This window comes from Tachypleus tridentatus, chromosome 2, assembly GCF_004210375.1.
Source record: "Tachypleus tridentatus isolate NWPU-2018 chromosome 2, ASM421037v1, whole genome shotgun sequence".
NCBI classification, from domain to species: Eukaryota; Metazoa; Arthropoda; class Merostomata; order Xiphosura; family Limulidae; genus Tachypleus; species Tachypleus tridentatus.
Genome location: NC_134826.1, coordinates 93,733,339 through 93,749,773, shown reverse-complemented (window position 1 = coordinate 93,749,773; position 16,435 = coordinate 93,733,339). Strand labels below are relative to the sequence as shown.

The following is a 16,435-nucleotide window of genomic DNA, read 5'->3' as shown; positions in this document are numbered from 1 at the left end:
ACTTGTATGTTAAACGACCTTCTAAGAGACCAGTTTTTCTGGATTGTGAACATCTAACCTGATTACAAATATTAAGCACTTGTAACATAACACTTAAATATAACACACCCAGTCACAGAGCTTTGTTACACTAAGATGAATATTTTTATATTCCATTTATTGTACTTTAAAACTGCATTACCAAAATATTATTTTGAAACCAACTTTTAGAATTTCCTTTTAAACTATACAGCTATGGAATAAAAGGACAATTCTTCTGTTTGCTCAAGAGAAAATTAACAAGCCTAAGTAAGGTACCAATTGTTAATCTTTAGGTCATTGTTTTAATGCTGTTAAATCTTCTCAGTGGGACCTCTTGAACTAAAATAACTCTCAAAATTAAGAAAAGCATTTGAGGGACTAACACAAGATGAATGAATCTCTTCATTAAAATGTAAGTATAAATTTATCCCTGCATATAACAAATACGAATATAATGCAACAAATACAAAATAATTATTTTTTATTTCTTTATTAATAAAACTTGCAAAAGGTAACGAAACAAAAGGCCCCTAGACATATTTTCTAGAGTATTCGATGTTGCTTTAAGACCTTATCTTGTCGGCGTTTCAAATAATTGGTAAACTTTAAAATGGTTAGAGACAGTGGTCATTGTCATAATTAATAGCCTATACAACTATTAAAGTATGAACATTAATAAGATAATATTACTTGACACTAATCACTGACTGGTTCTTTTATCTACCGTAACATGTTTAGTCTACAAATAACTCGTTAAATTGTTTTAATTCCTTTTCAGGTTTTATAGGTATGGGTGGGCCGGACTCTTTACATTAGGTGTCTCACCATGTCTGACAACTCACCTGTTTTAAAACAATATATTAAAAGTCAAACGTATATACAAACGTTCGTTAAATAGTAAATCACCAGAGTTGTATCCACAGTTTTAAATAATCAAGTTTTTTTTTTTTTCTGTTAAAGTCCACAAGGGATGGTTCAGTTAATTTATAACACAACTGAAAAGGCAAAGTACTCTTCTCTACTCCGTTGTTACAATAAAATCTGTAATAATTTCACTTGAAAAAAGTGTCACTATGAGCTCTCTACACAGTCTTAATCTATTTCATTATATCTCTCACTAATTTTGCCTTTTTTGTCTTACTTAAACTACATTTTGGATGCATATCTATAAATAACCCAACTGAAGCCTAATCAACAAAACTTTAAAGGTTCCAGTAACATGATGCAATAATCAACAATCACCAATTTATGACAGTTGAACAACATAACGTATTACTCGCACAGTTATGTAAACAAATCTGTTAAAACTGTCAGGTATATCTAACGACAAGCCCCATTTGAAGAAAAATATTTAAAATATTTTTTTTCTTTTACATGCCAAGAGTATTATCAGTTTGTGCACAAAGTCAACCCATACAGTGTGCACTAATATTTGCAGTTCCATTAAGAGAGCTTCAGTGCAGAACTATAGTTTTGGAGTTACAGTACCCATCTCATGATTCTCACACTGTCAATTTTGCACTTATGGATTTATGCAAATGGTTGATAGTCCATTTGGATGATAAACTGCTTCTCAAAGAGATAGTTCTGGAATTTCTGGATGGCAAATATGATGGTCAGACACTCATTCACTCACAGAGTGGTTTTTCACTATTAAACAGCATTTTGCTGGTTTACATTATTGCAAACAAGCCATCATTGTGTTCTTGTGGAAACACTGCTCCAATTCCAATGTCTGATGGATTAGCCTGAATAATTAACAGTCTGTTGAAGTCCGCCATTCTAAGGAATGGCGAGCTTCCTAACATGTTTTTCAACTGCTTTAATATCGCCTGCTGTAGTTGTTCCCACTTTACTGTTCTTAATCATGCCATTCAGTAGTGCAGCAACTTCAACATAGTTTAGGAAGAACCTGTTACGGTATCCTGCTAACCTCAGGAAGGATTTGACTTGCTGCTTGATCATTGAAGCTTGTGCACTGTTTATGCAGGTTAACCTTTCCTCTTCCATGGCTATCTGTCAATCACGCACCTTGTGTCCAACTGATATGGTATTTGGATGGTCTGATGATCAGACCTGCTGCCCTCACCCATCTGAACAGCATTCTCCGTTTCTTCAGGTGGTCTTCCCATCTGGGTGTGTGGGTCAGAATATCATCCACATAATGCTCGATTTTGGTGATTTTGTGCAACATATGTTTCATCATATGGTTGAATATTGCTGCTGAGTTGACTAATCCAAATGGCATCTAATCTGCTAACATCAGTCTGATATTACAAAGGCTGCATTCTCTTTTGATTCTGTAACCATTGAGATCTACTAATTACTTTTACTGAGGTTGATCGTGGTAAAGAACTTGGCCCCATCTAATTCCGCCATTACAGTCTCTGAGTTGCCCATAGGTTTGAAATCGAACTCTGTGATGAGGTTCAACTTCTGAAAAAGAATTTGAGCTGTTTCTCTTCTTCACAATTACGATATATGAACAGTAGGCTGAATTCAAAGAGTCAATAATTCCAACTTCTAACATTGCCTCAACTTCTTGCTTGATTTAGTCTCTCATTACATAAGGTAGCTGTTATGGTTTCACTTTAGCTGCATCCCTGGTTATTGTCTCGATATTGTGTTACACAAAGTCTGTATTGCCTGATCTATCTACAAAACATCTGCATAATGACACCTCGTAGCTCTTTTCTTCTGCTTGCCAGCCAGTTTTTCACTAATGTTGACGTCTTTTTATATCTCATCTTTGCCTAATGTCCTTAGTTCTAGTAGGTCTTCATCTTATATGATAATAATCACTGTATGTAGGTTCTGTGACTATGACAGATACACCTGCAATGTCCATTTTTGCCTCAACAGCTGTATGCATTAAGTCTTCTTCCTTTTCAAAGTACCTCTTCAATATATTGGAGTATTAGGTCTTGGTCTTTCCATCCAACTTTGCATTATAGCCAATTCTGTTGGCCACTTTCTACATCAAAATGTTCTATCCATGGCAGTATGATTTTATTGTGTGTGGGTAGCAGAACCAGAACCTTCTGCTGTCTGACTTTGAAATGTCGATCTTTGAATTTCTTGCCATAGAAATGCTTCTGACTGCTTTGAGATGCATAAAATCTTTCTCAAGCGACTTGACAGATCTCCTCTAGTTAGTTTCTGAGGTCTAACATGCTCTCATATGTATTTCACACTTCTTACTCTTCTTTTCTTTCCTGCCCAGAGTTTGTTTAATAATTGCATTGAACCTCGTACGTTTCTTTTATATAGTAATTCAAAGCAAGAAAATTCTGTACTTACTTATGGAATTTCTCGGTAAGCAAATAGTACTGCCTGTATGAAGTATAGTTCCCAATCACGTGGTCTCTCTTGGTACATCTTTAAGACTCCACTGACTTTTTCATAAAGTCCATTACATCTGTCAATACATACTGAATGCCATTGTCAGATACAAATGCTAATGGTCCATTTAAGTCCACAACTACTGGCTCTTCTATAAAAGGCATCTCACCCAGTGGGACCATAAATATCTTCTCTATAGTATTGTCCTTAGGCAGATGTCCCATGATCTGCAGAATTTGGTTACATTTCCAACGGCCCCTGGTCAGTGGAAGTTCCTCGTGATTCTGTCTGTCACATTCTTCACACCTAGGTGTTCTCGCACAATCAACTCGTGAGCCAACTTCATCACTTGACTCCAATATGCTGTTGGTACTATAATTTTTTTAGCCTCTCCAGTAGAACTGCATTGGTAGATATGGTACCCTATGCTATAAATTCCTTCCCTCTTTGTTCTCTGTTGTACTTTCTTCCAGGCATTATTTCAAGGTTTCTGCAGTGAAGACTATTGCTTCTCTGCTTCTTTCAGTTCCTGTAGACCTACATTCAGATTGCCACCTCTCCAGACTTGTAGGGACTTGATGTTTTGCTTGCTTTGCTTTTCCTAAGTTCTTGTAATGATTGCAGATGCCTTACCAGTCTCATTTCTATCTAGTTCATCTAAACGTCTACTTATATCACCAATCACCAAGTCATAGGTGGGTACCTTCATAAGCATGGTCTATACGTCTCCCACATAGTATAGAATGATCATCTTTATTCTTCCTATGGAGAATGTTCTCACTGTCCCATCAATCAGCACACAGAGATGTACCTTGCCCATCATCTGGTTATCAGATACTATACCGGTTCTCATTGCTACACCCAGTGTCTAGTAGAACTTTTACTTTTTGTACATGTTATAACATTCACCTTGGCATATTGCAATTTGTTGGCACTTCTTAGTGTTTTGTCACTCACTCTGATGATTATTAGCATTGTTGACTTATTTACTAACTTTAGCTAACCATCAATCATGCATTGCTTGATCTTAGTGTTAGCACTTTCTTCTTGTAGTGAATCTGATGAATCTGCAGGAGCATCCATAGAAAAAGTCTCTCTTTTTTGTTGCTTGGCAGCACCATCTTTCTAGGTAGCTTCATCTACTTTGTTAACATTTCTGCTGTCATTTAATGAGGACAGGCTTACACTCATTTTCAATGTGCTCCATCTTACAACAAGCATAGCATCTCTTATCCCTTTTGTCTGTTAACCACTTGTCGCCTTTGATGTCATCCTTCTTCTTGTCAGCCACACCTGGTTTCAACTTTTACTGGCTATTCCTGGACTTGCCAGTTATACTTCCTATATGGGGCTTCCATATGCTATTCTGCCAGCTCGTTTTCATCTACGTTTTTAAGTGCTTCCTCCTTTAGGAACAGTGATATATCAATAGATCACATGATCATGAACTAGTTACGTATTACCATATCGGTCAATTCTTCAAAACTATTTTCATACCTGGCCATGCCAATCCATTTTGTAATGTGTCCCTACAGACACGCCACAAACTTAAATACAATTTCTTCACTGTTAATTTTGACTTTTCTGAATTTCTAACAAACACCTTCTTCACTAAGTTAACAGTGTTTCAGCAAAGCCACATTTAACTTTTCATAATCCATGGCATCTTCTGACATTATGCCTGCATAAATATGTTGGCCTTTTCTTGTGAGAAGCGCCTGAGACAGACTGCCCAGTCACCTCTTTTCCAGTTTTGACTTTGGAGGAATATTTCATATCTCTCCAAAAAGGAATCCATGCCATCTTTCTGTTTATCAAATTTGAGCAGCTTAAATCGGCTGGTCCCGACCTTATTGTCATATTTAATTCCATCTTTTTTGGATGAGCTTGGAGATCTCAATTTGTAATCTTATTCTCTCTATTTTCAGTCTCTCCTTTTTAATTCTTTTCCTCTTTCTTAGTTTATACTCTTATTCCCTGTCTCTATATATATACCCAGTCTCTCATTTTCTTACTTATCTTCTTGTCCTCTTATTCTCTCTACTTCTACTCTTTTCTTTTTTCTTTCTGTCTTTCTTCCTCTCTTCAGCGGATAGCCCGATGTGGCTTAAGAAAAACAATCTCTTCTCTGTTGATACTCTTTTCTTGTTATTATTTAACAAACTATCCTAGATTACCATCTTTGAGCCCAAGACTCTTGCTCCTCTCTATCCACTTATCAAAGTCAACATTATTATATAGTGTGGCTACGACCTATACAATATTTTCACCACCATTACAGTAGTAAGTAGATAGGCTTACCTCCACTGTCGTTCAAGCCTTCATTTAACACCATTTATCACTGTATAATTATTGCTGGTTTGTCAATGTCAGGTTTTGTTATAGGTATGGGTGGGCCAGGCTCTTTACAGTAGGTGGCTCTTACTTGTTTGCGAAAATTTTCAACAATAAACAAACAGCATACAGTGCAATTGTTTTAAAACAATATATTAAAAGTAAAAGCCATATACAAATGTTCAATACAACGTCTCTTTTCGTTGAAGTCCACGCAGGCTGGTTTAATTAATTCAGAACACAATTTGACAAGATGAATTATTCTCCTCTGCTCTGTTGTTACGACATAATCGGTGAAAGTATCACTTAAGTTACATTGTTGGTTACCTCATTTGTATCCAGAGGTTTTAAATAATTGTCTATTTTAATCAAAGTCCACACAAGTTTGTTCACTTACTTTAGAACACAACTAACAAGATAAATAATGCTACTCAACTGTGTTGTTACAATGGAATCTGCAATAATTTCACTTTTAAAAAATAACGTCACTATAAGTTCTTTACATCGTTTACATCTATTTGACTATACCTGTCACTAACTTTATGTTTCTATATCTTACTTGAATTACATTTTGAACGCGTATTTGTAAATATTGAGGTCTAGAACTTCCCTATACTACAAAGTGTTACGATATAATAATACTCGAGAAAACTTTAGAAGGTTTTAATAACACGAAGCAATAATACAACAATCTCCAATCCACGACAGTTGAACTCCATAATTTATGATTCTCACAGTTACGTAAATAAAATCTCCGACAATTGCTTCTAAAAATAAATAATTTGTACTCTCATGCTATACTTAAAATTAAAACAGTAGCATATAACTAACATCATTTAAAACATGTTTAGTTAGATAAAAATATTTTGACAGTGGAAAATTTTAATTTTTCAACCCAACTTAAACGATAAAATAAAATGAATTTTGTCTTTTGTTTTATTCGAAAAAAATGTGAAAATGTGTTTATCAACTTCCTTCGAGCTCTTCTCCTGATAAGAGATGTTATGTAATAATTGATTTTTTTTCATTGGTTTTCTGCAAAATTTCGAAATCTTAGACAAATGACGGCGATACCGGGTCCTGGTAGGTCTGAATCATAGGCAGGTGTTGTTTACAAAAATCAGAGTGTAAACTTACAGAGAGAAGAATAAATTATTTTATCATCATCACTGTAAAGTTAGCAAGCTGACAATATATCAAAAGCAAAAATGTTTAAATTAATTGCGAATAATACTTAATGATCAAAATCACGAAGTGAATTCCCCTCGGTGGGCTCAGCAGATAGCCCGATGTGGCTTTACTATAAGAAAATACACATAAAAACAAACGAAGTGAATTTTACATATATTTTAAACCGCTTTATTATCTTAGATTAATTTTATGATAAGAATTATTAAAAAAAATAAGTTTACAGTAATTAATACAATTCTGAAAAAAAACATAATCTAAATAAGACCATCGTTTATAGATCTTAAATAATTATTTAACAATAATATGTGTGTGTGTGTGTGTGCGTATCCACTTATAACTGTTGATACAATAAACCGATTTTCATCAAACTTGACATACATTTTTGAGATTCTGAGAAAAGATACAGAACAGTTCAGACCTGATCCCCTACGTTATCTACTGGACAACACATGGTATATATTTTAAAAAATCCAGGGGATAGCATAGGAAAGTCAGCATTTTAGTGTCACCTTCTCTATATCACTATCTGAAGCCCCTTTGTCTTCTCTGTGCGTTGAATGGGATTTGTAAGTCCGTAGACTTACCACTATTTCAGTGCTAAAATCATGGTTTTCATTCCCCTCGGTGGAAATAGCAAATAGCTCAATGTGGCTTTGCTATAAAAAAAACAACACACCATTCACAAGTGTGACGAAGTTTTCAATCATACGAAGTCCCTTATTATTATTATTGGCTGTACACCCCAAAATCTCACGGTAGACAGGGCACTAAATTTAGTCTCCTAACTTACCTTTAACACAAATAGCTTAACGAATACGTGAAAAGTGTGAGACGTGGGTCAGCACTCTGTCTAATACATATTCTACCAAAGATGTAACTCGGTTATCTTAGGTTGAAGCCCTAATACACCGAACAAGTGCAAACCAACCATTTAGTTGAATACATTATATGTAATTAGCGTATAATTAAGTTCTGAAAATAGAAAACTGACAATGTAGAACTGAACCAAAATGCAAGTCATAAGAAGCCACTTTTACTCAATAACACTATGTAACAAAATTTTTACTTTTTCTTGTTCCTGGGCAGAAAGTGTTATTTCCCAATTTCTTATACCTAAAGTAAATGGAAAAGACCTATTTTTCTCTTCAAACTTTGCTTTTGTGGCCTGGGAGCGTATAAGAAAACATGAAGGGAGACAGACTATATTTGATTAAGTGATTTACATTACAATCGCAAATCTCGAAAAACTACTCACTTCTAAACATTTTTGTATAACTTTGGTATAAATATATGTACATCTTGATTCATATGTTGTTTTATTCAGACCTTATGTAAATGAAAATGTGCAAATTTTCCCGTTTTACATAGAAAATAGGTTAATTTCTAAATTTCATTATCGAGGTCACAAGAGCAACATTTGAAGGGAATAATGGCCATTTTCTGTACTTTTAAAACATAAGTAATTAAGAAATAACACATACTATCGAGGAACAAAATTTGTGTTACATAGTGTAATCTAACCGCAGAAACAATGTCCAAGACAATACACCAGAAAACACTAATCTATAATTAGTATGATACATTGATTCGTTAGTTTGATACTTTTATTAATTATATTTTCAGCAATGTATATAAATAATACGCTAGCATTTGTCTTCCTGTCTGGATCTTTCTCAAAAATTTCTCGATGAAATGTTACAAATCTCATATTATTAAAAGATCCTTTGTCTGAGGAGTTCAGATTACATATTGGCTGTACCATTCAGAATTATTACCTTGCTTGCTTTTGGCTTAATCAAACTTTTTAATGCAATGAGTATGGCACGTCGTCGACATCACGTAATGACTGGTTTCGATTCTAAGCTTTGCAAAGTATTTTACAGAAACTAAACATGCATGCAATTTCATAAAAAAAAATAACATTACACGAAATACAATGTCTGTGGACTTTATCAACTTATTTAAGCCATGTATTCGCAGTTTGTTCAGAGCCGTATCACTTCATCACTTCATAAACACGCATTCAGGCGTTCTCGTATATTCAGTTAACTAACTTTACTGTTATGACAACCTTAAGTTTACTTTTTTTTGTAATAATTTAGCTTTGGTTAGTTTCATAGACTACTGCAAATATCTTTTAGCTTTACTGTTTATCATACGCGTAGTTTTAAGAAATAGTTACATCTATGTGAATTTATTTGTCTGACCACGTCAAGTTTTTCACACAGACTAGAACTGTCGATATAACAATATAACGTACACAAGAAAGCGTAGCTTAAATGGTGTGCATAAAAATGATAGAAAAAGGAAAATTCAAACAGGGTCATGAAGACTACCGCAGCTTTGTGGATCTCGGCCATTAACTGAAACAATATTTTAAAAGATTCGACCAGCTTAGAGATTTGGATAAGTTCTACAGGAATAAGAAAAAATAGTAATCGTAATAATGACAAAAATGACAATATAAAAATTAGTGCAAACACTCTTAACTAATAGTATTAAAAAGACTAAAGAAAAACGTAACGTCATTTGTAAAACATGTAAAACAACAATATAATTTAGTTTCTTACTGATTTTACCAAATGGTCAGTTTGTTTGTTTGTTCGTTTTTGAATTTCGCGCAAAGCTACACGAGAGCTATCTGTGCTAGTTGTCCCTAATTCAGCAGTGTTATACTAGAGGGAAGGCAGCTAGTCATCACCACCCACGGTCAACTCTTGGGCTTATCTCTTATCAACGAATAATGGAATCTGTTTGTTTGTTTTTGAATTTCGCACAAAGCTACTCGAGGGCTATCTGTGCTAGCCGTCCCTAATTTAGCAGTGTAAGACTAGAGGGAAGGCAGCTAGTCATCACCACCCACCGCCAACTCTTGGGCTACTCTTTTACCAACGAATAGTGGGATTGACCGTCACATTATAACACCCCCAAGGCTGAAAGGTCGAGCATGTTTGGGGCGACGGGAATGCGAACCCGCGACCCTCAGATTACGAGTCGAGTCGCACGCCTTAACACGCTTGGCCATGCGGGGCCACAACGGTCAGTGACTAATGAAAAACGTTTTTTGACCCAAGCTTTGAAACTTCAATTAATTTAACACCAGTTATCGTTTAATAATAGAGTTCGTAGCGGGAAAGAAGAGTACGTGTTCTTTCACAGCAAAGTCACTCTGGGCTACGCGCTGTATCCTCCAAAGGGAATTGAACCACTGATTTTAGGTTATAAATGTGTATATTTATCACTTTCCCTCTGGGTAACAGCAAAATACAAAAAACTGAATATTTATATATGTTGTATGAAAATTGACAAAATTAATAATAATAATGGTTCATTACGTTTTGTAATGGAGTCACATACTTTGATTTGCGCAACACCAATGCTGCTACATGAATTATTTATTTGTAGGTTGTTATTGTTTTTTGGGTTATTTTCCTATGTTCTTAATTATTTTTCGTTTGATGAAACTCTCAACAAAAGACTAAAGAAAAACGTAACGTCATTTATAAAACAACAATATAATTTAGCTTCTCACCGATTTTACCAAATGGTCAGTTTGTTTGTTTGTTCGTTTTTGAATTTCACGCAAAACTACACGAGGGCTATCTGCGCTAGTCGTCCCTAATTTAGCAGTGAAGGCAGCTAATCATCATCACCCACCGCCAACTCTTTTACCAACGAATAGTAGTATTGACCGTCACATTATAAAGCCCCCACGGCTGAAAGGGCGAGCATGTTTGGTGCGACGGGGATTTAAACTCGCGACTCTTAGATTACCAGTCGAACGCCTTTACCCACCTGGCCATGCCAGACCTTACAAGATATTAGTCATTTCTATAGTATATTTTGAGAAGTCTCTTTTTATCATACAAATCTTTTTTTAAAACAATGCGATCGTTAACAAATTAGCTATTACAAAAGTCCTAACAGCACAAGTAATATTAATATAATAAAAAACCTTTCAATATAAGTTACGTTTTACATTTGATTAAAACAACCTGAAAACTCCGCAATGTTTTCTTATAATCAGGTATTTCTATAATACTCATTTAAAAAAAAAATTAGACTACGGTCTCTACAAATTTTGAATTATTTTCACACAAAGCAATGAAGTAAAAAGCTGCAAATATGCTGTATTTTAAAAGATAATTAACGATTTAGGTATTCTAGTCAAAAAGGAAAATCAATTAAACACTTACCCAATTCCTCCATGATGACGTTTTACTGTTTGCAAATTTTAATTTGTATATAGTTCCAATTTATTTTCAATAACAAAGTTAACTTTCTAAAGCATTGGAAAAAACAAGACTTACTACGGAACGGCTTACAAAATACCGAATGTATTGTTCAATATTACTTTTCACGTACAGTGCCTTTGAATTTTAATCTTTGTTTTACCTTAGTTTTCTCTGCAACGCGATTTGTTCCAACCCTTCTAGTGGCAGTTCTAAATCTCACTTTCAGAGTTAACACTGAATATCGTGAGAAACTCTACTAGAGACTTATAGCGACTCTCGTGGCCCTACTGACTGAAGTACAGCTTTGCGATAAAACCACTTAATAACAACTGTATTACTGATACGCTGTGAACCACAGCAGGAAAATCCAGTTTACTTCTATTTGCCATTTTATAGAAAAATTAAATAATAAACAATAAATAAAATACTGTATACAATATAACATTTTAAATAAAATAAACCTAATTATCAAACACAGGCGACATTATTTATGTCATAATTCGCTTTTCAACGAATGTTTTAGGGCGCCATCTATGGACGCATGGAATGGCAGCAAAGTTGTATAATAAATATTATGTCGCTCGTTTGTTTTGTTTGGAAATTAAGCCCAAATATACACAATGGACTATCTGTGCTTTGTCCACCACGAGCATCGAAACCCGATTTTTAGCGATGTGAGTTTGCTATTACGTCGCAAAGACAATCAAGTATTGATAAAAGGTAAAATAGGAGGATATTATTCTTGCGCCCCAGTAGTAAGTCTACAGATTTACAACACTCGACAACGAATTTCGATACCAGTCATGGGCAAAGCACAGCTAGCTCATTGTGTAGTTTTGTGCTTAACTTCAAAGTCTTATTCTTGCGCACAATTTTTTTTATTAATAACACAAAATAAAATACTTTGTTTAGAAAAGTTAATAAGCCTCCCACCAAGCACTTCTACCAGTCAAAAGGCCAGCCTACTTATTTCACCATAAAGTTTTAATAAGTAGGTTAAAACGCCCAAATTCCTATACATTTACTTTTGTAAGTACTTTTCATAATTTTTGTATAAGCATTTTAAAGTCCAAAGATATAGAAATATAACAACTTAACAAAATTTGTATGCTGTCAAAAGTATGCAAATTTTCCAAATCCTTATGCTACAATGTTGATTTTGGTAGCGCTGTTGCAATTTTGTCCTTTGTTGTTGTTTTTTTAATTATAAAAATGTCAAAACAATCAAATGACAGAAAACGAATTAAATAGTAATAATAAAAGAAATTTGAGTAACCTTTATGAACAGTCCAGCCATTGTTGGAGCACTTTAAGCACCCTGTTTGCTGAACACTTACTCTAGTTAATTTCATTTCTCGTTTTATTCCCAAATAGTTTCAAAACAACGATTTGTATTAATGGACTTAGCTTCATGATCCGGTATGTGCTATGAACACCATCACCAACTTCCACTTTATATTTTAACAATTTCTTAAACTTCGTATTAAAAGAAGTACAAATAATACATTGTTTATATTATGCTTGTTAAAATTTTCAAAATATAACAAAGTAGTACATTTTTGTATTTCAGGATCTCACAAATATGAAAATAGGGTCCAAAAACCCAAATATCACTTTTGATGCCAAGTTCAAAGTACAGAGAAGTCTTAATAAACTTATGACGTGGAAGAGTACAATATTACTATTGCTTCATCAGAGATATCAGTTGTGTTTACATTTCTTGGTTTTCTTACAATACTTCAAGATGAACTATCTACTCTGTCACAACAGGGATTCAAATCCAAATTCTAACGTTAAAACTGCTGAGTCAGCAAATGACACAAATACTAAATTTAAAAACTGATTTCACTTCAATTCCTGTCAGGAAAAAAAATATTGTTTTATGTTGATGAATCATCATATTTTTGCATGTACAAAGCCCAGAAAGTATCATTTTAATGGTTTATAAAATTGGTTTTAAATGAGATCTATCTCACAAGATTTTATTTTTGCTTCACCCAGTTACTTGTAATATAGTGTGTGTGTGTGCTTTAATAATAATGTTGAAAATGTTTGGAGAAAATTATTTAGGTAACAATTTATTTTTCCTTTTCCTTGTCCAACCTTGAAAACATTATGCTTTACTTAACAGATGAATACAAGAATTCAATCATTTTGGAATATATGTTTTCTTTGTTTTATTAAGTAGGCATTACATATTTTACGCTTCAGGTATTTCAAGCCTGAAACAAGTACAAAATAAAATCAAACTGTATACAATTCCATAAACTATGTTACTTAAAGCCTTTAATACTGAGGTTGTTTTAGCACAATTTTACTATTGGTTTCTAAAAGTATATCTAACCAAACTTTCAGGCAGGATGAATAAAATCAGTTACAAATGGACTCAGTTATGAAAATGATCTCCATATAAGCTTTAAAATTTTCTGGAAAAGCCAACATTTTTAATCATAATCACAAACAGAACAAGTATTATGATAAAGCTATAATTTCCTGAATGTTGAACATACGTTTGTCATAAATACAATTATAAACTCTCTTCTTTTAGCTGTCTAGTAGTAATAAAAAATAAATCATCTACAAATAACCATATGAATAAAACAAGTTTTATATTCAGGAATTAACAAATGGTATAACCTTTGATAAACTGCATTAAAAATGAAAACTTTGATTTCATGGATTAGAAATATGGCATGATTTTCAAATTCTTGGATTAAATATATATTTTTAAAAAAATTGGCTGAGTTTAAGTGCAACATTACCAAATGAAACTTTTATCTTCAGCAGTACACCTTAGTTCTTGAAAATTAGAAAAATGACTATAGAATACTACACCAAGGAAGTTATATTCATATCTTCAGGAATACATTAGTTATAATGTTTTTCATGGTTATTACTTGTTTTAATATTTTCTGATATATTCCAAAATTAAGTTCAAAGACATGAACACTGTTTTCCAATGCTGTTTCAGTTACTGTATACACTCAATAACTAAATTTGTAAACAAGTATTTTTTGTGTTAAGTCTGTCCACATAGAGTACACTTCCTTCTCTGATTTTGTAATTATTTTTAAAATCATACAGTTATGCAAGTATGTAAAAATATGTTTCTTTTATACAAAAAGTACATATCACTGTTGAAATGCAAAAATAGAGATATTATTACACTACTCTTTTATAAGTTATGGATTAAAACTGGACACAATTTTGAATATACATTATAACAGAATAAATCCTAAAAAATGTGCATTTTAAGAATATGATTTTCTTAACAGTTAAGGCTCTCTGGGAAGACGTTTCCAGCTCTTATTTAGCTATAAATACACTAAAAAAGCGAGTAACACAAGTTTCAATGAAAAAAAAAGTTTCACAATTCTAGCTAGGTTTTTGATAAAAGTCCAAATAGTATAAATGGAGTTTTATTATTGAATGTAATAAAGTTTACACATTTCATTGCAAACAAATACAATTATTGGATTTAGACAGCTCAAAAATGTTTCATTTCAAAATATGTCAATAAATTTACTTGAAATAAAATTTGACAATGAAATTAGGCCTCCCATTAGTTCATTACAAAAATAAATGTTCTAAAAGATATTTTTCCTAAATATATAAAGCAAATAGCAGTTTTACAAACCAAAATACAGAATTCAATATATATATATATATATAAATAAACTTATACTTGACTAATAATGAATGTAAATTCCTCTACCCACCTGAAAAATATTTTCATGAAAAAATTGATCAGTTTATGTCTGATGAAACAGATATTTTATGATGCCAGTTTTAGGGATACTAATAAAGCCTAAGTTATTCTCTCACATAAAAAGTGTTGTGAAAATGTTATATTTCCATGGATGCTGTTGCAAAATTGTTATATTCCCATGGACCTGTATGTGATAATTAACAAAAATGTTATGACTACAGTATCAAATATTTTGCAAGATTTTTGGTTTGAAATGTAGGTATCTTTTACAGTTTTTATAGTTTTTTTTGGTGGGAGAGGGAAAGGAGGTTGTATTGAGTAAAAATAAATGAAATTAAGAATGAGAAAGAAAAAAGGTCTACTGATATTAAAGGTTTTACTGGGAGGCCCATAACCATACTTACTACACTTAACTAAGCATATTTTCCAGATGACAAAAATATTTCTTTTTTTCTTCTTTTCAACCTTCTCAGAAATAGCACAATCATTGCAAAGGAAGGAGCAATGAGCAGTGATTTTTTGTTTGAGATAAGATATTTTTGAAGTGGACCATGAATACTTAGGTTAAATTATTTGGAATTCCAAGTAATGATGTTTTTTAATACATTTTATGTTGACAATAAGATTTAAAGTTTCTGTAATTGTATAAGAAGCTGTGAAGCAGAAAAGCTGTAAGTACATCTTAGCATATTTAAGTAACATGTTAATGTTTCTCCATAAAATTAATGTTCAAAAAATGATACCTAAATATCAATTGATAATTAAGTAAAAACCTAAAATTCAACAGCTGCACATGAGAAATTGAACACTGCTAGAAAGCAAATGTTCTTGATTGAAAACATTGTTCTTATAATGTAACATATCTTCAACATTATACTGCATATGATCAACAAACTACTAAAAAAAAAAGCATGCTGTATGTATGTCACAGCTATTTACAAAACCAAGCAATAACATGTTCTTGAGGAAGCATCAGATATACTTTACAGCTGTTGTAACTCAAAAATCTTGATTGGCAAAACAACATTAACATTACAGACATCAAACACTTTTCTAATTTAATGACCCAAAATGACTGGTTAAGCATGATAACACTGCAGAGTTTGGCTCTGGATGATAAAAACAACTTAAAACATGAGGCAATATAAGGCTTGGCACCAATGGATGGAAGATACCGAAAAATGATTTTCAGTAATAGCACATGTTTAATAACTTTTCTATTTGGGTCACTAGGAGCTCCTTGATCAAATGCAAGTCTCATCACAAAATTGTAAAGTATTATAATATGTGTGTGTGTGTATATACACATGTTGATAATATAAATCTTACTGTGACCCATCTCAGAAAATTGGAACATGATTTAGGGGGGAGGTTAAACAGCAATTATCTCACCACTTGTGTACTGTGAGTCAACAGTTGATAATATAAAAAAACTTCTCTAAACACAAGACTAGTCGGTCAGAGTTCTTCAAAGAAAGCTACTCTTGCCCTGGTTGATCCCGACTTGGACTGAAAGCAAGAAACATTGAAATGCTGAATACAAGACATTAAAAATACCCATAGAGTGATACAAAAACATTTAAGTTGACTTTCATTAAACCCA

The 16,435-nt window shown here is 33.0% G+C and overlaps 2 protein-coding genes across 10 annotated transcripts in view; both read right to left on the bottom strand.

The window, feature by feature from the left end:
* The window catches only part of LOC143244580 (leupaxin-like), a 62,306-nt gene extending 50,667 nt beyond the window's left edge, over positions 1-11,639 (bottom strand). For 3 of the 9 annotated variants that reach the window (XM_076489515.1, XM_076489523.1, XM_076489516.1), the window contains exon 1: positions 11,085-11,635. In XM_076489515.1, the coding sequence (XP_076345630.1) occupies positions 11,085-11,097 (13 nt within the window). In that variant the 5' untranslated portion in view covers positions 11,098-11,635. Of the gene's footprint in view, positions 1-11,084 lie in introns of all 9 variants that reach the window. The other 6 variants (XM_076489519.1, XM_076489520.1, XM_076489514.1 and 3 more) reach the window with 5 other exon arrangements.
* Positions 11,640-13,270: 1,631 nt separating this feature from the next.
* The window catches only part of LOC143244578 (merlin-like), a 57,573-nt gene continuing 54,408 nt past the window's right edge, over positions 13,271-16,435 (bottom strand). Inside the window, 1 exon segment of the mRNA XM_076489513.1 lies at positions 13,271-16,341. Coding sequence (XP_076345628.1) covers positions 16,291-16,341 — 51 coding nt within the window. The 3' untranslated portion in view covers positions 13,271-16,290.